This window comes from Oryx dammah, unplaced genomic scaffold (assembly GCF_014754425.2).
Source record: "Oryx dammah isolate SB20612 unplaced genomic scaffold, SCBI_Odam_1.1 HiC_scaffold_5, whole genome shotgun sequence".
Taxonomy (NCBI): domain Eukaryota; kingdom Metazoa; phylum Chordata; class Mammalia; order Artiodactyla; family Bovidae; genus Oryx; species Oryx dammah.
The window spans coordinates 41,324,329-41,352,112 of record NW_024070189.1 but is presented as its reverse complement, the minus strand read 5'-3'; the positions used below and the strand labels follow the sequence as shown (position 1 = coordinate 41,352,112).

At 44.9% G+C, this 27,784-nt stretch overlaps 1 protein-coding gene across 2 annotated transcripts in view; it reads left to right on the top strand.

Annotated features, from left to right (window-relative positions):
• The window catches only part of CYFIP2 (cytoplasmic FMR1 interacting protein 2), a 135,398-nt gene that overhangs the window by 12,850 nt on the left and 94,764 nt on the right, over positions 1 to 27,784 (top strand). For both annotated transcript variants that reach the window (XM_040241439.1, XM_040241440.1), the window contains exons 2-8: positions 9,016 to 9,155; positions 10,940 to 11,029; positions 19,132 to 19,209; positions 20,717 to 20,818; positions 23,030 to 23,211; positions 24,991 to 25,087; positions 26,078 to 26,206. In XM_040241439.1, coding sequence (XP_040097373.1) covers positions 9,039 to 9,155; positions 10,940 to 11,029; positions 19,132 to 19,209; positions 20,717 to 20,818; positions 23,030 to 23,211; positions 24,991 to 25,087; positions 26,078 to 26,206 — 795 coding nt within the window. In that variant the 5' untranslated portion in view covers positions 9,016 to 9,038. The remainder of the gene's footprint in view (positions 1 to 9,015; positions 9,156 to 10,939; positions 11,030 to 19,131; positions 19,210 to 20,716; positions 20,819 to 23,029; positions 23,212 to 24,990; positions 25,088 to 26,077; positions 26,207 to 27,784) is intronic.

The following is a 27,784-nucleotide window of genomic DNA, read 5'->3' as shown; positions in this document are numbered from 1 at the left end:
ATAGAGCTGTAGTCAATGAGCAACATTTGCCCTGGCATGGGAAGAGGAAGTACTAGTACTCGGAAACCTTCTGAGGCAGAAAGTGTGGGAAGAGAGGTAGGTACTACTAATATACCTAGGACTGGGTCATACGGTCACTCTGTATTCTAAAATTCCAGGAACTGCCAAACTGTATTCCAAGGTGGCTGCACTATTTTATATTCCTACCAGCTATGTATGAGGGTTCCTTCCAATTTCATATCCTCCCCAACTTTGTGCTGATAAGCTTTGGGAGTTCCAGGGAAAAAGCAATCATGTCATAGAGGCGAGAGATCTTGAAGGATAAGTAAAATCAGAACCTGTGGTATTAGAGGAAGGAGATTTCATTTCATAGATAACTGTTCACAGAATATTGCAAGTTATCACTTTACTTGCTCAGGTATTAAATATGTAAATAATTTCAGGGAAGTTCTTTTTGAAATGTAAAGGGCTTTCTTACTACTTATATTCCTTGTCACCTGCCCCACTTTTAAAAACCTGGTATCTTGGACATCATAATGCCTCTGTTGATGTTTTGAGACATCCATTCATTGAAAAAAAATCGTGATTTCTACCTGCAGCTGTGTGCATGGCACTGTGCTAGTTCATGGGCGTGAGACTCAGGTCCTGTCCTCAAGGAGTGTATCATTTAGGGCTGGAGAGAACACGTGGTAAGTTGTGAAATAGAGCTTTAAAGAAGGAGCACACTGGAACTTCCCTGGTAGTCCAGTGGCTAAGACTGTGTGCTCCCAATACAGAGTGCCCACGTTCTATCCCTGGTCAGAGAACTAGATCCCACATGCCACAACTAAAGAACCTGCATGCTGCCGCAAAGGTTGACGATCCCGCATGGCGCAACTAAGACCCAGTGCAGGCAAATAAATAGATTTTTAATAATATCTTTTTTAATTTTAAAAAATATAGAAGGAACACACTGGGTTCTGTAAGGACCATGAGAGAGAATAGATTCAGGTAGGGTGGCCGGGGAGTCAGAAATTCTTCTTAAGGAGGTAACCATTTCCTTAGGTCTCTTCCAGCTCTATGCTCATTCTGTAGTGTGTAAGGTATTTGTTGAGTACTCTCGGGTACCATGATATTGGTGGTACTTTTGCAGGCTGCTGAAATGTGTGGAGTTTTTCCCCTTACACTCCATGGCCAGGACCCCTGTGCCTGTGTGGTTCCTCTGTCCCCCCTGTGTAGCTCTGCCTCTCCTCTCTCCCCTCCACTGTGTGGCTGGCTCCTCACCTGTGGCTGCGTGTTGTGGATTGGTCCAAGTCATGCTCTGAAGGAGCACCGAGTCACATTGTGGGGTTTGGAGCCACAAGATCTGACCAATAAGTAGAGTGTTCCTGTAAAACTCTTCATTTCCAGTCCACTCAGAATCAGCCCCCTGGTCCATCTGGGCACACCCTATGGAAGTCCTGTAAGATGTGCCCACGTTATGTGTCCCTGCATGGTACCCACACCTGAAAAGAAGCTGCCTTTAATGTGTGAGAGGGTATCAGCTCCTGTGACCTGTGGAGCCATGTCCTGTCACAGCAAACGTGCGTCCCTCACCATCTCCAGACAGACTACCGCATACACATGATGGAAAAGCAGGTCACCTTCGGAATGACTTTTTATTTTTTTCCCTTGATCAATCAATTGCTACTCAGTCTCAGCCTGCCTTTTATTTATTTTTATATGTTTATTTATGTATTTTTTATTTGCAGAAAAAATAATACATGTGGATTTATTTTTTAACTTTTTTTTAAAAGTTTGTTTATTTTAGTTGCTTTCTAGCTGGGGAGATTTACACATAGAGAAAATATTTCTTGGCCTGTCATGAAACCCAAAAGTGACAGTTACCTAATCTTTCTAGTTTGGCAGAGCCTTGTTCTTCTTGAAGAAGGAGAAGGCAGTCAGATTAAAAAAATAATAATAAAGTGCTTCAGTTCAGTTCAGTTCAGTTCAGTCGCTCAGTCATGTCCAACTCTTTGCCACCCCATGAACCGCAGCACACCAGGCCTCCCTGTCCATCACCAACTCCCAGAGTTCACTCAGACTCATGTCCATCGAGTCAGTGATGCCATCCAGCCATCTCATCCTCTGTCGTCCCCTTCTTCTCCTGCCCCCAATCCCTCCCAGCATCAGAGTCTTTTCCAATGAGCCAACTCTTCGTATGAGGTGGCCAAAGTACTGGAGTTTCAGCTTTAGCATCAGTCCTTCCAGTGAACACCCAGGACTGATCTCCTTCAGAATGGACTGGTTGGATCTCCTTGCAGTCCAAGGGACTCTCAAGAGTCTTCTCCAACACCACAGTTCAAAAGCATCAATTCTTCAGTGCTCAGCTTTCTTCACAGTCCAACTCTCACATCCATACATGACCACTGGAAAAACCATAACCTTGACTAGATGGACCTTTGTTGGCAAAGTAACGTCTCTGCTTTTCAATATGCTATCTAGGTTGGTCATAATGTTCCTTCCAAGGAGTAAGCGTCTTTTAATTTCATGGCTGCAATCACCATCAGCAGTGATTTTGGAGCCCCCAAAAATAAAGTCTGTCACTGTTTCCATTGTTTCCTCATCTATTTCCCATGAAGTGATGGGACCAGATGCCATGATCTTCGTTTTCTGAATGTTGAGCTTTAAGCCAACTTTTTCACTCTCCACTTTCACTTTTATCAAAAGGCTATTAGTTCCTCTTCACTTTCTGCCTTAAGGGTGTTGTCATCTGCATATCTGAGGTTATTGAGATTTCTCCCGCCAATCTTGATTCCAGCTTGTGCTTCTTCCAGCCCAGCGTTTCTCATGATGTACTCTGAATATAAGTTGAAGAAGAGTGACAATATACAGCCTTGACATACTCCTTTTCCTATTTGGAACCAGTCTGTTGCTCCATGTCCAGTTCTAACTGTTGCTTCCTGACCTGCAGATTTCTCAAGAGGCAGGTCAGGTGGTCTGGTATTCCCATCTCTCTCAGAATTTTCCAGTTTATTGTGATCCACACAGTCAAAGGCTTTGGCATAGTCAATAAAGCAGAAATAGATGTTTTTTTGGAACTTTCTTGCTTTTTCGATAAAGTGCTTAGTACCTTTCAAAAAAAATTCAAAAGTAGGAGTGGTCTAGAAGAAAGGGCATGGGCTCAAGATATTCTGTTTCTGTCCTGACTCAGCCACTAGTGACCATGTGACCACGAATGAATGTTTTTACTTCTCAGCAACATTGTGTCCTCCCTAGAAAAACAGGAGAAATAACAGCTGTCCCCTGGAACCTGCAGAGGAGTTGTGCCTGAGGAAATCAACATGGAAGATCTAAAGAGTTGAGAATTAGTGATAATTATAATGCCTTCTCTTTTTGTAGGAGTGTTTTTGCAATGCTTAATTCATCCATTCGCTCTCTTAAAAAGAGGCCATTCAATTAACTAACATTTCTCCAGTGCTTGCTGTGTGCCTGCTGTTTGGGCTGAGCATTCCACGTGCTGTGATGTTATATAATGCTCACAATAAGTCACTGAGGACCAGGACTATTATTAATCATCACCTTTTTTCAGATAAGGAAAGGGAGGTTTGGAGAGGTTATGTAACATACTTAATGGTTATGCAGCTAGGAAGTGACAGATGACAGATTTTGAATCCAGAGCTCGAGCTTACCCACCATACTTAGCCTAGTTTTCCAGGTCATTAAAAATTATGACTTTTTTGCTTTTCCTTCTAGAAAGTCAGACAGAAAATGACAGTGCAGATCTTTTGTTTAGAATGTATCAACCTGTAGTCCCAAAGCCAGGCTCTCTTGGTGCCCATCCTGCATCTGTGGGGTGCGCCCCTTTTTGCTCAGAATCTATCAGTCATCTTGGCAACACGGGGGTGGAGGGCTGTAAACCCTTCTCAGAACCAGATTGCCTGGGAGTCCAATGTTATTACTTCTCAGTGAAACCAGGCTGCTGAGTTTAAGTTTATTATGAAGGCACTGAATTTCAATCTGCCATGAATGCACCACATTGCAGTTGCTCCCAGAACAGTGTTAATTTTTCAAAATTTTATTAATTTCTTTTCCAAATTGACAAAATGGCCATGTGGTCATGGACTGAATATTAAGAATTCTTCTCCTTTGGAAGATTGCGTAAAAGGCAGGACACTTGAGCTGGAAAAGAAGTACTTATATGTATACCTCAGTTAAAATTTCCACAATGTTTTTTCTTTCTGATTGATGTAGAGTTGGCAGTGACCTCCAGCACTTGGGTTAGAAATATCTGATTTCCTTCTCCCTTAGGCAGTGAATGATCTACAAACAAACAGAGAAATCCATTAGAGAAGCTGAATTTATGATGGAAATAAAGATTCCTAATTTACTGGCTCAGTAAGGCTGTTCATTTATTGATTCTCTTTCAAGGGAAGGATGGGCGTTTTACTGTGTTAAAGGGGGAAATCTTAAAGGTAATTCTGGTAAACGAGTATTCTGGAATCTCAAAGCCTAGAAGAAACCCAGTTTATAGGAAGAAGGAGAAGGCAGAGTTCATGGCAAGTAGGAGTCAGGGAAGATGCAGTAAGGGAAGATAGATCAGAACTGGGAGTGTATACACTGAGCTGGGAGTTTTTATGGAAATTTTCTAATGTATTTAAAATTGAATAGAAAAATTATCATAAATCCCTTTATGTAGCATCACACAGCATTGACAGTTAACTCATAGCTGTGTTTGTTTTATCTATTTCACTCTTTCCCCATCTAGTATTATTTGGAAGCAAACCCCTGTATCCTTTTATCCATATTTTAGTAGTTACTTGTCAAAGACAAGGACTCTTTTAAAACATAGCTTCAATATTACTGTCATATCAAAAAATTAATAGCACTATTTCCTTAATATTGTCAAATAATCAAGTCAGTGACTACCAGAGAAATTTTCCCATTTTTGAATTTATGTTACAGTTTCATCTTTTTGAAGGTTTGTTTGAAATAAGAACCAAATAAGGTAAACACATGTGATAGTCTAAGTCTGTTATCATCTGTAACTTCCACCTCCATCTTTTTATCCCCTTGCACTTTTATTTGTTAAAGGTACTGAGTTATCTGTCCAGCAGACCTTCTCATAGATTGTATTTTACTAATTGCATCACTGTGGTGTTTTAACGTGTTCTGTCCTCCATATTTCCTGTCTGATTATATCCAAAGCTTGATTAGATTCAAGTGTTTTGGATTCAGCACTCTTCATGTGGTGATAGTGTGTTTCTTCATCAGAAGGCACAGAACGCCTGGTTGTCCCTCATGTAGTGATGTTAGCAGTGGTTGATGATCAGAGCCTATGTCCATTTGTTCATTCAGTTCAGTTCAGTTGCTCAGTCGTGTCCGACTCTTTGCGACCCCATGAACTGCAGCACCCCAGGCCTCCCTGTCCATTTGTTCATTAGGTGCTGAAAACTAGGGATATTTTAATTCTGTGACTCTTTCTGGGGAGAAAAGAAATACCTTTATAAAGAGAAGCAGCAAAAAAAAAAACAAAAAAAAAAAAAAAAAAATAAAGAGAAGCAGCCGTCTCTTCTACAATTTAGTGATGCAGTTCGTACAGGAGAGAATGATTCAATGTTTGAAAACTCTTCCCTTTTATTCACTGATTTTCAACATGAAAGTTGATTCACAGGCATCGTCCAACAGTAACAGAGGCACAAAACCAAGTTTTTATTAAGTGTCTTTACAATCTTATGGATTCACATCTATTTGTATTGTTTCAAGTCCATTGACTTGTGCAAATTGGTCCTCAGATTGCACCCTCTTTGGCCAGTGGAAGCTGCCTCAAGTTGGTCCTTTGACACAGCCTTGGCAGTTATAGATAAATAGCTGCTTCCAGGCCTTTCTTTGGGGTCACAGAGAGTTGGACACAACTGAGCAGCTGAACTGAACTGAACTGAGGCCTCCTTTTTTTTTTTAATTGAGATATGGTTGCTTTACAAATTGTGTTAGTTTCTGCTGTACAACGAAGTGAATCAGCCGCTTCAGTCGTGTCCAACTCTGTGCGACCCCATAGACGGCAGCCCATCAGGCTCCGCCATCCCTGGGATTCTCCACACAAGAACACTGGAGTGGGTTGCCATTTCCTTCTCCAATGCATGAAAGTGAAAAGTGAAAGTGAAATCGCTCAGTCATGACCCCATGGACTGCAGCCCACCAGGCTCCTCCATCCATGGGATTTTCCAGGCAAGAGTACTGGAGTGGGCTGCCATTGCCTTCTCTGCTACCAAATTGCTAGAGAGAGGAAAGGCTTTTCTTATGTAAGACAAACCTAGGTTCCAAGCCCAGCTCCACCATTTGCCAGCACTTGACCTTTTAATCTTATCTAATTCTGAGCTTCTGTTTGCTCATCTGTAAAATGGGAATAATCATAGTATTAATACTTACTTTTATAGGGTTGATGCAAGGTTAAAATAGTCAAGTGCTTGGCAGAGTGACACAGAGTAAGGGCTTAAAATGTTAACTTTATTATTATTTGAATTAATGAAGAGAATTACTGGGGCTTTGGAGCTTATAGATCATTGCACGCTAACCCACTTCAGTTGTGTCCGACTCTTTGCGACCCTGTGGACTGCAGCCTGCAAGGGATTCTCCAGGCAAGAATACTGGAGTGGGTTGCCATGCTCTCCTCCAGGGGATCTTCTCAACCCAGAGATGAAACTCGCATCTCTTAAATCTCCTGCGCTGGGCAGGCAGGTTCTTAACCACTAATGCTACCTGGGAAGATCATATAGATAAGAAAGCATATAGATCATTATGCCCAGAAAAATCCTGCAAAATGAACCTCACATTAATGTAAGAAAGAAGACAGTCTTTTCTGTGGACTGGCATATGGATGGTTTGGCTGTAGAACTAAAGACCGCAGTTAGAATTCAGGGCAGAGAGAGAGTGGAGGAAGAAGCATAGGTGTGGAGAGGGCCTGAGATCTCCCACCCCCGTGAGGCCAGACACCTGCAGAGGGCAGAGGGGGAAGTCACTTCTGAGCTCCCCGCCTCATTGGATGGGGCCTTCACTGTTGCCGAGCGCGTGACAGGGCGGGGAGTTGAGAGCTCAGTGAGGCGTGAAGCGGTGCTCAGCAGCTCAACCCCACCTGCCCTCCCGACCAGGCCTTAGGAAGACGCTGGGGCAGCCTGCGTGGGTGCGCTGTGCAGCTGTGTCAGCCGGTCACAGCCTGGCCCAGCTCTGCTGTCGCTGGTCCTTTTCCGCCCTGGTCTCTCATTTCCTAATGAGCAAGGCGGATCCTCTGACACTGAGACTCCAGCCCTCATGCGGGTCTCAGGCTTCTCTGGGCTTAGGGGAGGGGAGGGGAGGGGCGCTCTCAGGAGCACAGTCTGCCTTCCCGGAGTTTCTTTATTCGTATGTACTAAGGGATTGGAAATGACGACCCACTCCAGCACTCTTGCCTGGAGAATCCCCTGGACAGAGGAGCTTGGTGGGCTACAGTCCATGGGGGTCACAAAGAGTCAGGACTGAAGTGACTTAGCACACAGAGGATTAGCAGCAGCGGCTTCTTCTTCTTCATCATCTTTTTATAAAATTCAGTTTTTCAATTTTTGTTCACCTAGTCTACTGTTATTTTTGTTTTCTTTGTTTTTTGCTTCATATAGTTCTGCTTTTGTAGTTAGTAATCCCTGCATTCTCATTTCTTTGAGTTGATTTTTATCCATTTTTAGGTTTTTGAGCAGAAAATTCAGTTCATGCAGTTCTGCTTTCTTAGTTTCTGTGAAATGCATCGAGACATTTATTCATGCTCTCTGTCTTTCAGTTCTAAATATTTTATAATTTCTATTTGAATTCCTCTTTAGCTATGAATAACCTGAGAGATACATTTTTACAAATTTTCACAGGCTTGGGTATTTTTCTTTGCTAGAAGTTGTGTTATTGACTTGTAATTTTATGGCACATAGTCAGTGAATATGACTTCTAGAAGGTCATATTTGGGGGAACTTGTCAGAACTTGTTCTATGCCCTAAATCATGATCGTGTTTTATTAATGTTTTGCATATGCTTTAAAAAATGAGTTTTCTGTTTGCTGAGTGCTGAGTTCTTAAAATAGCAGTTAGCTCCACATAGGTAAGTGCTGTTTAGAACCTCTTCAACTTCAACGTCTGACAAAGTTCTTAGCAAAGCCGCTGTACTCTGCCAGGGTTTGAGACACAGAAATATCCATCTCCGGCTTATTTGCTTGGTGTAGCTCACAAAGAATACCATACTTCTAGGCCAAGGAAGACAATGGCTCTAATGTTTTTGCAAATCAGGTTAAATTCTCTGGAGTCTGAATTCTCTGATTCCCAGCTTAACTTCAAACTCTGGTTTCAAGTTGATAATCTTTGGCACTCTTGATAATGGATATTTGTGTTATGCAAGAATTGAAGAGTGGAACTGATAAATATCTCCTCAAATAGCAAAAACTGGAGGTTGACTTTGACCCACGTCTCAGCGTCAGGCATGACTTGAGGTCCTTTGCTTCTGGTCTCTGTGGTTGCATGGGCATCATGTAACTTCCCTGAGCCTTGGTCTTCCATCAGTTATGTGGATGTGATACCGCCTGCCATGAGAGGATTGTGGTGTGAGGTTCAGTCGAAGCGATAGACATAAAAAAGTACTTTGTAAATGTAAAGAGGGCTTCCCTGGTGGCTCAGACAGTGAAGAATCTGCCTGCAATGTGAGAGACCCAGGTTCAGTCCCTGGGTCAGGAAGATTCCCTGGAGAAAGGAATGGCCACCCATTCCAGTATTCTTGCCCAGAGAATTCCATGGAAGTGGAGCTTGATGAGCTTCAGTCCATGGGGTCACAAAGAGTCAGACATGACTGAGCAACTAACACACACACACACACCCAAACTGTAAGGATATCCTTAGATTTCCCACACAGGTTGAGTAGCAAGTGGAAGTGGTCTCAGTGCATGTTACTTACCTCCCTGGATGCCCTGGAAGAAGCCTGGACAGGGGTGGCCTGGGAAAAATGTTTGGAGGCCCCTGAAACTCTCCGTTTCCTTCTCTTGCATCCCCTCAGCACGGACAACAGAAACTGCAGCCATGACCACCCACGTCACCCTGGAAGATGCCCTGTCCAACGTGGACCTACTGGAAGAGCTGCCCCTCCCTGACCAGCAGCCATGCATCGAGCCCCCACCTTCCTCCATAATGTACCAGGTAAGTCCTCCCAGAGCTCCGAGACCAGGATGAGGGACTCAGGAATTCTGGGCACCTCCTGAGAGGGTTTGCCCTGCAGGCAGAGGGAAAGGGGCTGCCTGAATCTAGAAGGTGAAAGGTTGTGAACTGATGAAGTCCCCGCTGCAGGGGTGGAGCTGAGTGTAAGAAATAGATTAGCTAGTAAACGCATACCAGTGCCATGTCTGTTCCCAGAGGAAGGCTCGTTGGTCTGTTCTGACCCCAAATACCTTCCCGGCTGTTCTTGCTGTGGCACCAACCAAGGTTTTGGCAGCTCTGACCTCATGAATTAAATATCACCATTAAAAAACCCCTAGAGCCTGCCTGGGTAACTACTTTTTCTTCGTGTATGTGAGAAGAGATCTTCAACTCCCCACAGCCGATAATGGCTCGGGGAAGCTGGTCACAGTTGTTTGCTTTTGCCCAAAAGAGGCAAGCTCATGACAAACTGTGATCAGGTTGCTCAAAACTGTGATCCCACCGGGCATGGTGGGAAGGGTATTGGTGCAGCCGGAGTCAGCCTTGCAAATAGCCCCTTGTCTGAGTGTGCTGGGCAACTATACCATGTGAAGGAAGAGTAAGTTAATTGTAAATTTTTAGCATTCTTGCTGTATTTGACCTTTTGAAAGTTCTGAGACTGCTAAATGAGACTAAGAAAAAAAATGTGTGGTATATTTCTAATTTCATTCAATGGCTTGATTTATTAAGCACATGCCTAAAGGTTCAACTCATCATGCTGGTTTATTCATATTGTTTAACCCACAGTAAGTTTTTAATTATGTAAATATCTTTTTATCATAAGCAATACAGCTGCTGCTGCAGCAAAGTATAACAAATAAATATTTCCCTGAAACTATGTCTATATATACATACATATAGACATCCACACATTTTTTTACCATTTAGATATATAACTTTTTTTTTATACCAAAACAGGATGGTAAAAGCCTCTACGATTTGACTTTTTTAACTTAAAATTTATCATGGGTATTTTTCCTGATAATACTACAATGCTACCATACTATTTTTAACCAGCACACAGTACCTATAAGCCCATTGTATGGATATGCTATTATTTATTTAGCTTTTTGCTGTTAATGGACATTTGGATGGTTTCCAGTTTTTTTATTACAAAAATTTACTGCAGTTATTTTTCTTATACAGAGGTATCTGCACCCTCTGGCAAATATTTTTGCAACAACGAGATGAAAACAGTGTATACCTTTCCTTTTCTTTAGAATCTTCACCTTTAAAAACATCTTTAAATTTTTAATGCAATTTTTAAAGGTTATTTTTCATTTACAGCTATTGCAAAATATTGGCTATATTCCCAGTGTTATACAATACAACCTTGAGCCTATCTTACACCCACTAGTGTGTGCTTCCCACCCCAACATTTTGCTCTTCCCCTTCTAGAAAAAAACCACTAGTTTTTCTTCTATATCTGTGAGTCTGCTTCTGTTTAAAAAAAAAAAAATCTCCACTTTTAACAGCTATTTAGGCTTGTATAGTTTAAGTTTTTACTTGTGAAGCTCTCTGGGTGAACCCGATTACCCATGGGAAGCAGATGCAGCCCCTGTGTGTGGCCCGCTTCTGCCCAGTGGAATGCAGGGTGGGATTTCTCGGTGGAAGATGAGAGGGCGGTGTGGAGATAGATTTCCCCAGAGAACTTGGGCATTGGCTGGCAGCAGTTTATTTCCTGGACACCCAGCCATCTTGAACCTGTTTTCCAGCCACTAAGTGTTCCTGTCCTTTAATCCCTGCAGGCTAACTTTGACACAAACTTCGAGGACAGGAATGCCTTTGTCACAGGCATCGCAAGGTACATCGAGCAGGCTACAGTGCACTCCAGCATGGTAAGTCTCCGTGGCCCTCAGGCGCAGACATAGCCCCTCCTTGTCGGGGCAGGGGCTCAGCTATTCCAAGAACCCACTGCCTCAGAAGGATCCATCTCCTCAAGCCCTTTTTCCTGCCCCACCCATCCCCTCTCCATGTCTGGGGGTACACTGGTCTGTATCCTCCAGCCTTGCAAATCCTGCTCACCTTTGGGGCCCAACTCTATTCCCACTGTTCGCTTTCCTGAGCTTCTCTCTAGCTTTGGAGTTAACAGTTGATTAGATCTTGCCTTGTTTTGTACTTTATAGATTACTGGCTGTGTGGAATTTTGGCTCTTGACCAAAGCACAAAGTTTCTCAAAGTTCTGGAGTAACACATTCTTGACTGGAGGAAGCTGGTGACCTAAATCATTCACAGACAGGGGCCAGTGGTTTGATGGGTCTGTGTCTGACCCACCTGTGTGGGTACCTTTCTCCCTTTGGCTTTCATGATTTCACCCTCATGCATCACTGACATTTAATGAATTCAGGGACTTCCCTGGCAGTCCAGTGGTTAAGACTGTGTTCTCCCAGTGCAGGGGGCACAAGTTCAGTCGCTTGTTGGGGAACTAAGATTTCACATGCTGCACACATCCTGGCCTAAGACATAAAATAAGAAGTTTAGTTTCTTTAAAAAGAATAAAGAACAAAAGAATTCCATAATTTCTCATTCACAGGCTCTGCCTGCAGCTCAGTGGACCTTTCTCACTATATCATCAGTAGCCTAAACCCTTGTCTCACCACACCCTACCCATTCATTCAATAAATATTGTGTCCCTGGTACTTGATCAGACCCTGCTAAATGCTGAAGGGCTGGGGGGTGGGGGGCACGGCATGTATGCAAGGACAGATGGGGTCTTAGTTCTCAATGAATCAAGTGGGAATTAGATTTAGCATTTTTTGAACATTTTCTGTGCAGGTATTTCAAATGCATTGTCAATTAATCATCACCTCAACCCTGGGAAGAATGTTTTATTACAATACCCATTTTATGGATGGGGAAAACGAAAGTCCAGAAAAGTGAAGTAACTTACGCAGGGTCCTGCCGCTGCCAAATGACAGAGCTAAACTCAAATCTATTTGACTATAAAACATGCTGTAGACAAGTCTTTGCAAACAAAAATGTACAAAGCTGAAGATGTACAAAGACATGGTGAAAGTTCAAAGTTTTTAAGTGGCCTTGAGAGGGTCAGAAAAAGCTTGTTGCAGGAAGTAGCTTTTGAGTATAGCTTTGTATACTTTCCACACATACACACATTGTAACTGTATGTATATATATATTTACATATATGTATATTGTACTTTAAACTGTGTAAAATTTTCTCATATGTAATATCATTGGAACCTTATTACAGCCTGTGATTTGCAAAGAGATCATTATACACATTTTAGGGATGAGAAAACTGAGACCTAGAGAAGTTAATAAGCAGGTTGCTCATCATCACACAACTAGTAAATCACAAGGTTGAACCTAGAATCCTGGACTTATGATTCCCAGCTCTGACCTCCGCTGACCCACCCAATTAGAATTTTATCTGTCAGAGAAAAGATGGGGAGGGCAGACCAGCTGGTGGAAACACCGTAAGGAGAGGCTCAGAGGCAAAAGTTTTCAGAGATTGCCTGGGTTGGAACTGTGAAGTACATGTAGGGAAATTCTTGGTGATATTCATAACGAATTAGGTACATAGAGAGTGTCTTAGTTTGCTAGAGCTGCCGTAACAAAATACCACAGACTTAAATAGCAAATTTATCTTCTCCTGTTTCTGGAGACAAGAAATCCAGTATCAAGGTGTCGGCAGGGTTGGCTTCTTCTGAGGCCTCTCTTCGCCTTCTGGCTGTGTCCTCTCGTGGCCTTTTGTCTGTGTAGACAACATGTAAGGTGTCTCTCTGTGTGTCCAAATTCAGTCAGGTTGGATAATGGCCTCATGTTAACTTAATCATCTCTCTAAAGGCCCTGTCTCCAAATATAGTCACATTCTGAGGTCCTGGGTCTAGGACTTCAACATATGAATTTGGGGGTTGGGGGGGTGACACCAGTCAGCCCATAACAGGGCTTTCATTCATTTAATTAAAAAAAATCAGTAGCAATAGACAGTTTTCATTAATGAGGAAAATGTGAACAGAACTACACTTGAGAAATAAATTTCGCTTGTTAGTTTTGTGCAGAACGAGTGGTAAGGAGGCATGAGAGAGGCAAATAGATCAGTTGAGATAAGATTATCTACCCTGGAGGCATCAAGGGCTGGATTAGGACAGTGGCCTGAGGAGCGGCTAAGGGGTCAGGGATGTAGGAGGCACTGGAGGGCGACTCTGCCTGGCTTCCCAGTCTGCTGGGGGCCGGGGCCGAGGGGAGCTGGAACGATACTGACTGAGGTTTCCTGAAAAAACCAGGTCAGGGGCACCAGTAGTGCAATCAGAGGAGGGGCCAGTTTGGAGAGGGATTGTATTCCTTTTCTGCTGCTGCTGTACTGATTATCACAGATTTGGTGACCTAAAATAACACAGATTCACTTGCTTACAGTTCTTTTGGTCGAAGTCTGACATGGGATCTTAAAGGGTTAAAATCCAGGTGTTGGCAGGGCTGCATTCACTTCTGAAGGTGCTGGAGGAGAATCTGTGGCCTTGTTTTTCCACGTTGTAGAGGCAGCCTGCTCTTTGGCTCAGCACCCTTCCAGCCAGCAGTCACACCACTTCAGTCTCTGCTTCCATCCTCACGCCTCCTGCTCTGACCCTCTCACCTCCCTTAGGACCCTTGACACCACACTGGGTCCACCCAATAACCCAGGATAACCTCCTCTTCTCAAGGTTGCTAGCTTCATGCCATCCTTTTGGTATTGTTTCCATAGGTCCTACGGTTTAGGTTGCAGACATCTTTCTGGGGGCCACTATTCTACTGATGGAGGGATAGTGTTGATAAGGTTTTAGGCAAAGTCCAAACTAGGGTGCACTGCTGATGTTCATGGGTAATACCCAAACCTCACTTTCTCAACAGTTTCATCCTTGAAACTGCTCAGACTTTGTCTAGAGTAGCTTATCAGCAGCAAGAGGCTTCATTAGATGTTCATCCTCTTGTATTACTCCTGCCCACACTGGGGCAAGGTGAATCTCTCAAAGGCAGGATAGCCAGAGAAAAGAGGAAGAAGAGGAAAAAGTGTGTAAACCATGTAATTGACCAGCTGCAAGGAACAGTCAAGGGTTCTTTGCTGGGAGTGAGATGGGGGCCTAGTGTCGAAAGTTAAGTGCTGAGAGGTACAGTTTGCCAGAATCTGAAACTTGAACTGAATTCACATTGGGTTAAATTATGGAGAAGGCAATGGCACCCCACTCCAGTACTCTTGCCTGGAAACTCCCATGAGTGGAGGAGCCTGGTAGGCTGCAGTCCATGGGGTCGCACAGAGTCGGACACAACTGAGCGACTTCACTTTCACTTTTCACTTTCATGCATTGGAGAAGGAAATGGCAACCCACTCCAGTGTTCTTGCCTGGAGAATCCCAGGGATGGTGGACCCTGGTGGGCTGCCATCTATGGGGTCGCACAGAGTCGGACACGACTGAAGCGACTTAGCAGCAGCAGGATGGACCTACAGGATCTTACAAATGTAAAGAACTTGAGAGATCCTTAGTCTTGCAGCTGTAAACCTGGGCTCCACATTGAAATCACCTAGAAATTATTTTAAAAAAAAGAAAAAACCACTCATGCCTGGACCCCTCCCCCAGAGATAAAGATTTCATTCCATTGGAGTCCATCCTGGGCATCAGGAGTCACCCAGGTGACTAATGGGTAGCCAGGTTGAAAACTAGTGATTTAGGCCAGAGAGCTCCAACTTCTGGGTTCTAATGCCTGGAGATCTGAGGTGGAACTGATGTAATAATAATAGAAATAAAGAAATAAATAATAGAAATAAAGTACACAATAAATGTAATGCACTTGAATCTTCCTGAAACCACCTTCACCCCCCACCTTGGTCCATGCAAAATTTGTCTTCCCTGAAACCAGTTTCTGGTGCCAAAAAGGTTGGGGACTGTGGATTTAGGCCAATTCTCTGCCTCCAAATGATGAAACCATGACAATTTCCAGGTAAAACGTGGGTCCAAGCAGAGCCAAGAGCAGAAGTCAAATTCCCTGAGGCTCTATCCACCACACCATCCTGATCTCTATATTCCAGGCATGATTATACAACAAACCTAACTGATGGTCAGCTGAACTGTCCACAGGGCAGAGTCCACAGCATTCTTGTTCACTGGCCTGTTCCTAGCATGGAGCACTGAAGGGGAATGCGTGAGTGCTCAGTGAAAGGTTCAGTGGGTGAATGAGTGGGATACTAACACCTGTCAGTGGGCAGCTTGATGCTAATAATTAGACACATGTTCCCTACACGTTACTGTCACTTCCCTTTTCTGAGCAAAGGCAGCAGAAGACCCACAGACTTGATCTTGGTTCTCTCTGGTCTCAAGGACAACATGTTACTGATTTAAAGAGTTCTCTAAATTAAGAATTGAAAGTGTGACTCGTCAGTGACATTTGCCGTTGAAAACAAAACTATAAAAAGGAATAAGCTCCAAATTAAATCTGATCTTCTGCTAGGAAGATATTATGAAATAGATGTGATGTGTGGGATAAAAAATAAATGAGTAAAGGCTCGTTTTTGTATCAGTATGAACATTTACAAAAGAGATGGCCTAGTAATACTATTTTTTAGTATATTTTTTGAGATGTCCTTCATATAACATAAGATTCACCATTTAAAGTGTATACTTCACTATTTTTATGGTAGATCCACAATGTTATACAATCATTGCCCCTGTCTAATTTCTATCACCACAAAGAGAAACCCCAAACCCTGTAGCAGTCCTTCGCAATTCCGCTCTCCCACAACCACTAATCTGGTTTCTGTTTCTATGGATTTGATTATTCTGAACAGTTCATCTAAATGGATCACATAATAGTGGCCTTTTGTGTCTGATTTCTTTCACTTAGCATAATGTGTTCAAAGTTCGTCCATGTTGTAGCATGGATCAATACTTCATTCTTTTTTACAGATGCATACTGTTCCTCTCGGAGAAGGCAATGGCACCCCACTCCAGTACTCTTGCCTGGAAAATCCCATGGACGGAGGAGCCTGGTGGGCTGCAGTCCATGGGGTCACGAAGAGTCGGACACGACTGAGCGACTTCACTTTCACTTTTCACTTTCATGCATTGGAGAAGGAAATGGCAACCCACTCCAGTGTTCTTGCCTGGAGAATCCCAGGGACGGGGGAGCCTGGTGGGCTGCCGTCTGTGGGGTCGCACAGAGTCGGACACGACTGAAGTGACTTAGCAGTAGCAGCAACTGTTCCTCTGCATGGCTGTATCACATTTTATTTATCCGTTCATCCATCGATGGACAGATGGGTTGTTTCTGTTATTTGACTATTAGAATAATGTTGCTGTGAGCAAGTGTGGAGTTTCAGTGTGGACATATGCTTTCATTTATCTTGGGTATATACCTCAGAGTGAAATTGCTGGATCATATGGTAACTCTGTGAGTTAACTTTTTGAGGAACTGCCAGACTGTTTTTTCCCTAGTAATACTCCAAACTCTCTTTACAGATTGCCTAGTGTGTATGTATGTTTGTGTGCTTCCCTGGTGGTTCAGTGGCAAAGAATCCGCCTGCAATGCAGGAGAGGTGGGTTTGATCCCTGGGTCAAGAAAATCCCTTGGGGAAGGAGTTGGCAACCCACTCCAGTATTCTTGCCTAGGAAATCCCATGGACAGAGAGGCCTGGCGGGCTATGGTCCATGGGGTCACAAAGAGTCAGACACGACTAAACCACAACCGTGTGTTTGTATTCTATTCAATTCTCGCAAAATTCTCTAAGGTTGTTGTCATCATCATTATACAGATAACTAAATGGAGAATTTTAGGTTAAGTGACTTCCTGAAGGCCAAAGGGCTAAGAAGTGATGAAGCTGGGACTTCAGCCCTGATATTTGGACCCTGAGTTTAGGGCTCTTTCCACTGAAGCAGTTACTAGGTGAAGCAGTTACTAGGTGAGGTGAGTAATCAGATTCATTTTTCATGCTGTTGTTAATTTTACTATCTGCTCTGTATTATTTTTAAAAATCTTAATCTTGATCTTAACCATCTTCCTGCATATGAAATAGCAACATGGGCTGTTATTAAAATGCAAACATTATAGCACTATGTGATACGAAAAGTGAAAGCTCCCATTTATCCAGCCCCACAGAGAGCTTGCTCCTCATAGTCTTGGTATGTATTCCACCAAGATATTTTTCAGTCAGTTCAGTTCAGTTCAGTTCAGTCGCTCAGTCGTGTCCAACTCTTTGCGACCCCATGAATCGCAGCACGCCAAGCCTCCCTGTCCATCACCAACTCCCGGAATTCATACAGACTTGGTCCATCGAGTTCGTGATGCCATCCAACCATCTCATCCTCAGTCGTCCCCTTCTTCTCCTGCCCCCAATCCCTCCCAGCATCAAAGTCTTTTCCAATGAGTCAACTCTTCACATGAGGTGGCCAAAGTACTGGAGTTTCAGCTTTAGCATCATTCCTTCCAAAGAAATCCCAGGATTGATCTCCTTCAGAATGGACTGGTTGGATCTCCTTGCAGTTCAAGGGACTCTCAAGAGTCTTCTCCAACACCACAGTTCAAAAGCATCAATTCTTCGGCGCTCAGCCTTCTTCACAGTCCAACTCTCACATCCATACATGACCACTGGTAAAACCATAGCCTTGACTAAACGGACCTTAGTCGGCAAAGTAATGTCTCTGCTTTTGAATATACTATCTAGGTTGGTCATAACTTTTCTTCCAAGGAGTAAGTGTCTTTTAATTTCATGGTTGCAATCACCATCTGCAGTGATTTTGGAGTCCCAAAAAATAAAGTCTGACACTGTTTCCACTGTTTCTCCATCTATTTCCCATGAAGTGATGGGACCGGATGCCATGAGCTTCGTTTTCTGAATGTTGAGCTTTAAGCCAACTTTTTCACTCTCCTCCTTTACTTTCATCAAGAGGCTTTTTAGTTCCTCTTCACTTTCTGCCTTAAGGGTGGTGTCATCTGCATATCTGAGGTTATTGAGATTTCTCCCGCCAATCTTGATTCCAGTTTGTGTTTCTTCCAGTCCAGCGTTTCTCATGATGTACTCTGCATGTAAGTTAAATAAGCAGGGTGACAATATACAGCCTTGACGTACTTCTTTTCCTGTTTGGAACCAGTCTGTTGTTCCATGTCCAGCTCTAACTGTTGCTTCCTGACCTGCATACAGATTTCTCAAGAAGCAGGTCAGGTGGTCTAGTATTCCCATCTCTTTCAGAATTTTCCACAGTTTATTGTGATCCACACAGTCAAAGGCTTTGCCATAGTCAATAAAGCAGAAATAGATGTTTTTCTGGAACTCTCTTGCTTTAATCTTGAAATCAATCATGTCCAACTCTTTGCAACATCATGGACTGTAGCCCACCAGGTTCTTCTGTCCATGGGATTTCCCAGTCAAGACTACTGGAGTGGGTTGTCATTTCTTTCTCCAGGGGATCTTCCCAAGCCAGGGATTGAACTCACATTAGCAGGCGTATTCTTTACCACTGGGCTACCAGGCAAGTCCATACAATAATATATTATACTTTCATAATTTTTACTCTTTTTTTTAACCTACCTGCTGTGCATACTGTTTGGCTGCTTGCTTGTTTTCTTGCCATCTGGGACAACTTTTGCTGTTGGAACTAGTGGGTCTGCTCCACTTTTCTGAGGTAGCTATCTGTCTTTGAAAAGTGTGTCCGGCTGATAGAGCCATGGGGTGACTGATGAGGATAATTTAGGCCAGTGCTTCTCAAACTTATTGTGCACCTCAGAATGTGAGTTCCCTGGGGATTTTATTGAAATGCAGATTCAGATTCCAAAGGCCCAGGGAGGAGCCTGAGACTCTGCATTTCTAATAAGCAACCCCCCACCCCAGGCGATGCTGATGCTGCTGGTCCAGAGACCACACTGTGAGTCCAAGGACGTGGAGGCAAGAGGAGCTGTTGAGAAGTCTTGTGGCCCTGGAGTAGTTTCTCCCTGTTGAGCGTGTTTTGCTTTTCAGAATGAAATGCTGGAGGAAGGGCACGAGTATGCAGTCATGCTATACACCTGGCGCAGCTGTTCCCGGGCCATCCCCCAGGTAAGTCCTGCCCCAAGAGGGACGGCTCCTCCCTGCTCCCACCCTGATCCAGGTTACTGACCTCCAGGCAACAGGGAGTGAAGCGGAGTCTCTTATCCAAGGGTGCTCACTGAACACGTGCAGAGAGCATCCCACAAAGCTGACGCCAACTTTAAAAAATTTCTCATTATCCTTTTATTTTTAAAGCAGTATATGCTAACTGTACAATACCCAAACCACTGCAGAAAGGTGTGAAGTAGAAAGCAAGTCAGCCTCACCCCCTCTCTCCACCGCCCAAATCCCCACCTCCCACCAAAGCATAATCACTGTGGACCCTTTGCTACATGTTCATCTGACTCTCTTTCCTCCAACAACATGAATATTTCTGATTATTATTTTGTAAATTATTGTCATTTACAAAAGCATGTTTTTTTCTTATTTATATGGTTCCACCACTTGCTTTTTTATACTTCGTTCTTTATAGCTGACTTTTTTCATGTTAACACATACAGATAGTATTTTTATCATTATCATATTATATTCATGGGTCCCACCATCACCAAAGCAACAAACCCCAAGTGTGTAAACAGAAACCATTCCTCTCCCTTGCTCCCAGTCCTAACTCCCAGAGGGAACTGCTTACTAGCAGCTTTGTTCACACACTTTGAGAGTCTCTGTACCTGTATTATATATGGGCACACCAGCACACGCACTGTTTTGTGTTTTATTCAATAAAAACAGGATTAAATTACCCTTACTTTCCGGCCGCTATTTCCACGCAGATTTATGGTGGCAATCTTTCCATGTCAGGTCAGAGATCTGTCCCATCACCCCTAACAGTGACATTAATGATAGTGCATCGTATTAATACTTTATCCATTTAATCATTGGCCGGTGATGTTTAGCTCATGCTGCCATTTCCACAATTTCTAAACAACAGTGTGAAGACTGTCCTTGTGCTTATTACCCTTTGCTGACACTGGTCGATGACCTCTTAGCAGCCTTGTGTGCACGTGCTGTGAACACACCTGCCACGTGATTCTGATGTGCCAAAAACCCCTGGGCAGAGAAAATGGGCTCCTCACTGGGCCCGGGTATGGACAGCTGCTTTACCCCGAGTGCACTCAGAGCCATGGACAGAACATTCTTCCCTGCTTAGACTCTGGCAGAGGCCCCCCTGGGGTAGCACTGAGGGAAAGATGGAAGGAGGGAGACCTCGTAGATGAATGTAGACGTGCGTACAGCACATGGTGGGGGCCTAGAACAGACTGTCGGGGAGGAGGGCTCTGTTCCGGGGACCAGCTGGTTTCCTTCCTGCAGCCGATGTCTAGGGAGCAGTCCTGCCTAGAAGCACTGACTCTTCATCAGGGCTGCCCCCGCCTCCTCTCACTGTGTAGCCATCATATCACTTCTCATCCTAAATGAAGTGCATTCGAGAGTGAAAACGGGCCCTATTAATAAGACAGCAGGTGTGAACCAGGACTGCCTGGGCAAACCAGGGTGTGTGAAACCCCCCATCTCCCTGCAGGTGAAATGCAATGAGCAGCCCAACCGAGTGGAGATCTATGAGAAGACGGTAGAAGTGCTGGAGCCCGAGGTCACCAAGCTCATGAAGTTCATGTACTTTCAGGTGAGGGGTCGGGGCGGGTCTGGGCCAGGACAACTGAGAAGGCTCCCACCTTCTAGACACAAGGGTCTGGATTTCTGTGCCGTGTTCTTCATTCATTCTGCAAAACACTGTCTAGTGCCCCTGACCCATCCCAGGGTGAGCAAGACAGACAAGCACATACAATTCACATCCTAGTGGGCAAAGGAGAGTATTTTGGGTGGGAGGAGAGACTGACCATAAACAATACACAACAGAACATGTGCTGTGAATAAAGTGCAATTAGCAAACTTCTGGCGTGGAGGGTGTTTGCGACATGGATGAACCTCAGGGCCAGCCTCCAGGGAGGTGGCGTTTGAACTGAGATCCGTATGATGTGAAAGAGGCAAGCAGGTGATGATCCAGGGGCAGATGATCCAGGCAGAAGGAACTGCAGAGGCAAAGGTCCTGCAACCTCAAGAAGCATGACGGGTTTAAGAAATGGAACGAAGCCAAGGAGGCTGCATAGTGAGCTGAGGGAGTGAGAAAAGGTGATGTAGGAGAGGTGAGCGGGGACTCACTCATATAGAGCATTATAGCTGTGAAAAGAACATGGATTTTCTTCAAGCATTACAGGAAGCTGTTGGAGGTTTCCAGTGACATGATCTGATCAGAGTGTTGAAACAACGTTCTTGCTGCTGTGTGGCTAGTGGATGGGAGGTGAGGGACAGGCGTCAAGGACAAGGGAGTGGAGGTGAGGGGAGAAGAGTAACAGCAGGGAGACCAGCTGGGAGGCCAAGAAGAGCAAATGTTTAAAAGAGGAAAAGAGAAAAGATGGCCAAAGATTCCTGTGAGTGACAGGTAAGAGGGCAAGCTGATTATCATGGTTTTGTTGGAAGCCATTCAGGAATGCAGGCTGAGCAGTTTAAGCCCACCCTGTGCCTGGGTGGGAGTCCTGCCATGCACCCTGTGCCCTCCATGTGTTCTACATGTATTTATGAGCCTCATAAGTAGACATGCAAGCACTGGCCCAGGCTCAGCCCTGCGCCCAGCTCTGTGCTGGCCTCCTGGAAGTGGTGGGGAAGATGCAGATAGAGCCTTGAAGGCAGAGCAAGCCAGGGTTCTGCCACCTTCTGGCTGTGACCTTCAAGTCATTTCAGACCTCTGACACCTTCAATATTCTCACCCTCTGGAAAGAATGCCCATTTCACAGGTTTTCTCTAAGGATAAATAAGGTCCATTAGTAAAGAGCCCTACTTGTAGAGCTCTCGCTACAGAGCAGGTTTAACTCACAGATGCTGTTATTAGCATCATGGACCTGCCTTCAAGGGGCCTAAAAGCTCTGTGGGAAGACAGGTCCAAGAGAGCAAAACAACCCCAAAATGAAGTAAGTACTAAACTGAGGGCCTCCTGACAAGATGTATTTAGAGAAGGGAGGCTATGGAGTAATTGAAAACCCCTCTGTCCAGTACAGTCACCAGTAACCATTTATGGCCGTCTACTTGAATTCAAATTAAATAAAATGTAAAATGCATATCCTCCTTGGCACTTGCATTTCCAGTGCTCGGTACTCACGTGATGAGTGGCCGTTGTGTTGGACAGTGCAGATACAGAACATTTCCATCACCCTGGAAAGTTTTGTTGGACTTACACTCTGGAAGGAGAAAGTGGCTTGATCTGGTCTTTGAAGGTCTCCCTACCTCCTTTCCTTGCTTTATTTTTGTCCACAGCTCATACAACATTCTGATACAGAGAATTTATTTGATATTTTGTTTTCTGTCACCCATCACTAGAATATAAGTTCCTTTGGGTAGAGACTTTTTTTCTGTTTTGTTCCCCACTTTACCCCAGGGCCAAGAATGATGCCTGGCACATAGGAGATCCTCAATACACAGCATCTATTGGATGAACAGAGCTCTTTCTCTGAGTGTCCCTCTCACTGTCCATTGCTACCCCCTCATTGTCCAGTGCATGCACTGTCCTAGATGCTAGGAATCACACATTAACAAGATAGCAGCTTTCTCAGCAAGGAGGGGGTGAATAAATTCATTGGTTTGGCTCACTTGGGGACAGGTTCTGGGCTTCCCTCTAGAAATCAGCTTAGGATTTCAGGTCTCCTCTGAGGAAGACCTCTAGGCAGTTTTGCCTTTCTCTGAGTAGAGCCCCCAGGGAGCCTTGACCAGCTCCCCACCAGGGAGCTCAGCGAGCCACCCCACTAGGCTGCCCAGTCCTGACCCACCACCCCTCTGCCCACAGCGCAAAGCCATCGAGCGGTTCTGCAGTGAGGTGAAGCGACTGTGCCATGCCGAGCGGAGGAAGGACTTTGTCTCCGAGGCCTATCTCCTGACCCTGGGCAAGTTCATCAACATGTTTGCAGTCTTGGACGAGCTGAAGAATATGAAGTGCAGTGTCAAGAATGACCACTCTGCCTACAAGAGGTCAGGGCTCCTCTCCCTCCTCCGCCCCACCTTCCTGGGCAGCCAGCCTGTGGGAGAGAGAAGAGACCTCCTAACAGGCTCAGAACAAAGCTAGTCACTCCACAGACACAGCAGGGTTGGGTCTGCCTCTGTTTTTTGCAGCTTAAGGAATAAGATACAGAGCTGAGCTTTGGAGAACTGGGTCTTGGCAGGGTTTTCAGTCTCGAGGTGGAATCAAATCCTCACTTGCCCCGCCAGTGGAGCAGCATTTTCTGTGTCCCATGCAGTCTGAGATTAGGATTAATATAATCCTAAAATGGCCACAGGAGTCATTCTCTGCAAGAATCAGAAAGCCAGTTCAAACTGCTCATGTGAAAGAAGAAACTGGATTGGCTCCCAGAACAGAAAAGTCCTGGTCTACCTGATCCAGGTACTCAGGTGATGCTGTTGGTCTGGTTCCCTCTGCCTCTCAGCTCAGCTTTCCCCAGTGACCACTTTGTTCTCAGGCTCCTGCCCTGTGTGGCCTCCAGCAGCATCCCTCCAGTCAGCATAGCAACCCCAGTTCCCAAGGAAGGAAAGGATGCAGCTCCTTGCAAATATTTTGCAAAAGCCCCAAGAAGGATTGTCCTTTCTCCAGCTTGGGTCCTGTGCTGATCCCTCCATCAGAAACTGTGTATGAGTGTGTTGGGGTGGTGCTGATGGGAGGGGTGCTCGTCCTTGGGGTCAGTTGAGGGTCAATGTCAGCTCACAAGAAAGAAGGACTGAGAGTGGGGGAGGGGTCATTCCTCTCCAGAAATGTGTATACAGCCACCCCAAAGTCCACCTGTGTTGCTTGAGGCTCAGATAAGCTCCAAGGTGTCCATACATGTCTCTTGGGAAGAGTTTGCTGTGTCACGATGAAGAGGGCCCCTGTCCTTGAACCACCTCCTCCTGGGGCTCCGAGGTAACCAGAGAAAGCAGACAACAGACTGATCTGCGTTGTTTTATTCTCCTGAGTGAAGTGAAACCTGTCAGTACCCAGAAGACAGAGCCCCATTCAGAAATGGCAATTTCACAGGAATTCCATAGGCAGCTCGTGGTACAGCGTCTTCCCCCAAACTCTCCCCAGATCTGGCCAACTCCTGCCATCATGGCCACAGCTGACGTGCTCTGGGGACTGGCTGGGACCTTGCTGTGTCTTGTCCGTGTTCCACGGTCCCTGGTGACACGGGCTGCACCAACTCCATCTCCAGGTCAGGCTGGAGAAGTCCCAGGGCAGTGGTTTCCTTCCTTCAAGGCCCGCTGTGTTCCCCACACACATCATCGCCTCAGTCCCATCAGGTTAAGTAGATTTTTGCTTTCCCTACAATGTTTAGAAACATTAAGGTTCTCCTATAAACAACATAATACCCAACAAAAAGAACATTCCGCTGCCTCTGATTCTTCCCCACGACTTACCGTGTAGTTTTGCTGGAGGTCACTGCGAGGCTCAGGATGCCCGTTTCACTAGGGCCAACCACCTTGGGCTGGTTGATGGGATGCTAGCTACCCTTAAACTTGCCTAGTCTTTGAACTTCAGTGCATTCTTGCTTCTTAATTTCAGGTACCCTTTTTACAGGGGTGCAAACAGCTCCAAGTGAAATGACTCCAAAACAGGCTCTCCTTCGATGTTAGAGTCACTTGTGCCATTCAGAGCCCTGCAACTTCAGGGATAGTGTATCTGGGTTAGCTGGGAGTGGGGCCTGGCTGGGTTAGGTGGGAGCTGAGGCCCGGCTTAGGCCGGCTATTCATGAGCATCCCTCTCTACACCACCCTGTCCAGGGCAGCGCAGTTCCTAAGGAAGATGGCTGACCCCCAGTCCATCCAGGAGTCGCAGAACCTGTCCATGTTCCTGGCCAACCACAACAGGATCACCCAGGTGATGGCAAACCTATGTCAGTCCTGACCTGGTGTCCTGGGATGCAAGCTGGGGCCTGGAGGTTGGGGGACCCACAGGCAGAGGAGCTCCGTCCAGATCATTCATCCCCTCTGCTCTACTCAAGCTTTAAGCTGCAGATTTTAGTGTCGCTTCCCAGCCACAGAAGGCCCCTTCACCCTCTGCAGTTTGTCCTTAGAAAGTCTTCTATCGAGTGTTCTGTCCTGGTATAGGTTGGTATAGGTTGAGAGCTTGGGTTCTGGAGTTAGACTGCCTTGTTTTCTCATCTTGGACCCTCCATTGCCCTACTGTGAGGCCTTGGGCAAGGTCTCAGCCTCAGTTTCCTCATCTGTAAAATGGGGCTGTTTAGGATTGCAGTGAGAAATAAATGAGATACTATAGCATGTAGAGCTTAACAGACAAGGACATAAGAAGATGCGGTTATAGTTACTGCCATGGCTTTCCCAGGATATTCCCACTCAACAGTGTGTGTTGAGGGACTTTGGAGAGAAGGGGCCTGGGATGGAGACCTCAGGTCTTCTTGTACAGGAAATGTCTTTGTACTGCCGAGTCCTGTACAGGGAGATGCCTGCTGGCCCATTTCTCCTCCACTGAGCTGGGTCTTCCCACTATCATCCTTGGAGACATTTGGAGCTCAGTCCACACACACCCTCAAAACTAACCTGAGATGACCACAGGCCGATTGCTATAAAGCTGAACTGCTTTTAGTTCAGCCAGAAAAAGCATTTCTAACCATGAGAACTGCCAGGAAGTACAATGGAGGCCCCTAAGGGGCAAGCCCCTGCCCTCGGTGATGTGCGGCAGTTCTGACCAACCGCTGTAGACACTGAGGAGAGGTTGCAGGCTCCCCGCCACCTGGTGTGGTCAGCAAGGCCGTGCACTGCCCCAGGGCCCAGCAGTGAGCCATCCTGGGTGCTGTAGGTGAGGAGGATGCAGGACAGGGGCTAACCAGAGGGGGGCGCTGCTGTTTAGTGCCTCCACCAGCAACTGGAAGTGATCCCAGGCTACGAGGAGCTGCTGGCTGACATTGTCAACATCTGCGTGGATTACTACGAGAACAAGATGTATCTGACCCCCAGTGAGAAGCACATGCTCCTCAAGGTACAGCTCCCTCGGTCATACCCTCTCACCTCCTTCTTATTTAAGATCATTTTAAAAAGTTATTTTTTTCCTCTTGCTTAAGCATGAGGGCAGATCTTACTATACAGAAGGTTTTGTAACCAATTTTTTCCCTGTGAAATGTTGTGTACCTTTCTAGAGAGCATTAAGGCTATGTCTACAATGTGACTTTTAATGGCTACCTAGTATTTCATTATATAGGGACATTGTCATTTAACAAATCCCCTATCATTTGGTATTTGTTTGCTAAAGTGCATTGAAACTCTGTGGCACTTTGTGTCCATACTCTTGTTAAGTCAGACATCCTAGAGGAAGATTGCCAACCAAAGGGGAAGGCAAAATCTTATAGCTTTTACTATATTTTGCCAAAACGGTCATGTTTGTTTCATCAGTTTACCTGTTTCATTTTTAAATTATCAAGTGATGTTTATCGTTGTAGAAATTCTGAACAGAAAAGCATAAAAAAATCGAATGTCTTATAATCTTTCCACCCAGAGATAACACTTTTAGCATTTTGATGTATATCTTTCTCTTTTTTTTTCTGTGCTGATGTATTTTCAACATATGCAGTTTACATAAATTATGTATGTGTATTATTTATCCCATTTCATTAAGTGCATTTGGAATAACATGCAGCCCTTAAATAATGTTGTATGGATGAGTTTCCTTTTCTTTAGCCATTATTCTATCCTTAGCTGCTTAGATTACTCCTAACTTCTCTCTGAAAACAAAGGCACTGGAATGAATAATGTTCTCCATATTCTTTATACACACTGCATCACCTCTTTTGTTTCTTTCTTCCCTTTCAGAGTTCCTCTGGTGATTTGACTTTTTCTTCCTCTCCATGTCGCCTCTTATTTCAAGAATACCAACCCTGTTGGTGTTCCCTTCTTTACATTTCCATAGCATCTCGAGGAAGGTTGCAAGAGAGTGTGGCTTTGTGACTCATTCACTCTGGTTTCCTCTGCAGTCAGAAATTCAGAGAAGTCACCCAGAGTTCAGCAGCCTCTCTCACACCAGTGCTATGCCCAGGCAATTACCACAGCTCTGCCCAGAATTGTTGCTTCCACAAACTAGGTTACTAAACCCCACTTCACCAAGCATCCTTCCATGCTGCTATCAGGTTCTCAGGCTCTTCATTTCTCTTGCCTGCTTTTAATTCTCCCACTTCTCGGCTTCCCAGCCTTCTCCCTCTCAATTCTCAACCTGGCCTCTTGGAGTTTTGCAGTTTCCAAGCTCTCTACAGTGTGTTAGTAAACTCAGATGCCAGCAGGGGGCGCCTTTCACCTTAAATGGAAAAGTCTGGCACACCCCCTGCAGAACCATAAGTACCCATCCTCTAGCCCAGTCCCTTAGGTGTCAGGCATGACTAATCCCCCGTCGCATAGCAACTGCGAGCCGAGGAAGCTGCTTTCAGCCTAGTTGTTCAGGCTCCCCTGGGCTTGCTGTACATTTGACAAAAGGAGCAAAGTAAGCCAGCATGCAGGAAACTATTGGGTTGGCCAAAATGTTCATGCTAGTTTTTCTGTTACATTGTATGGAAAAACCCAAATGAACTTT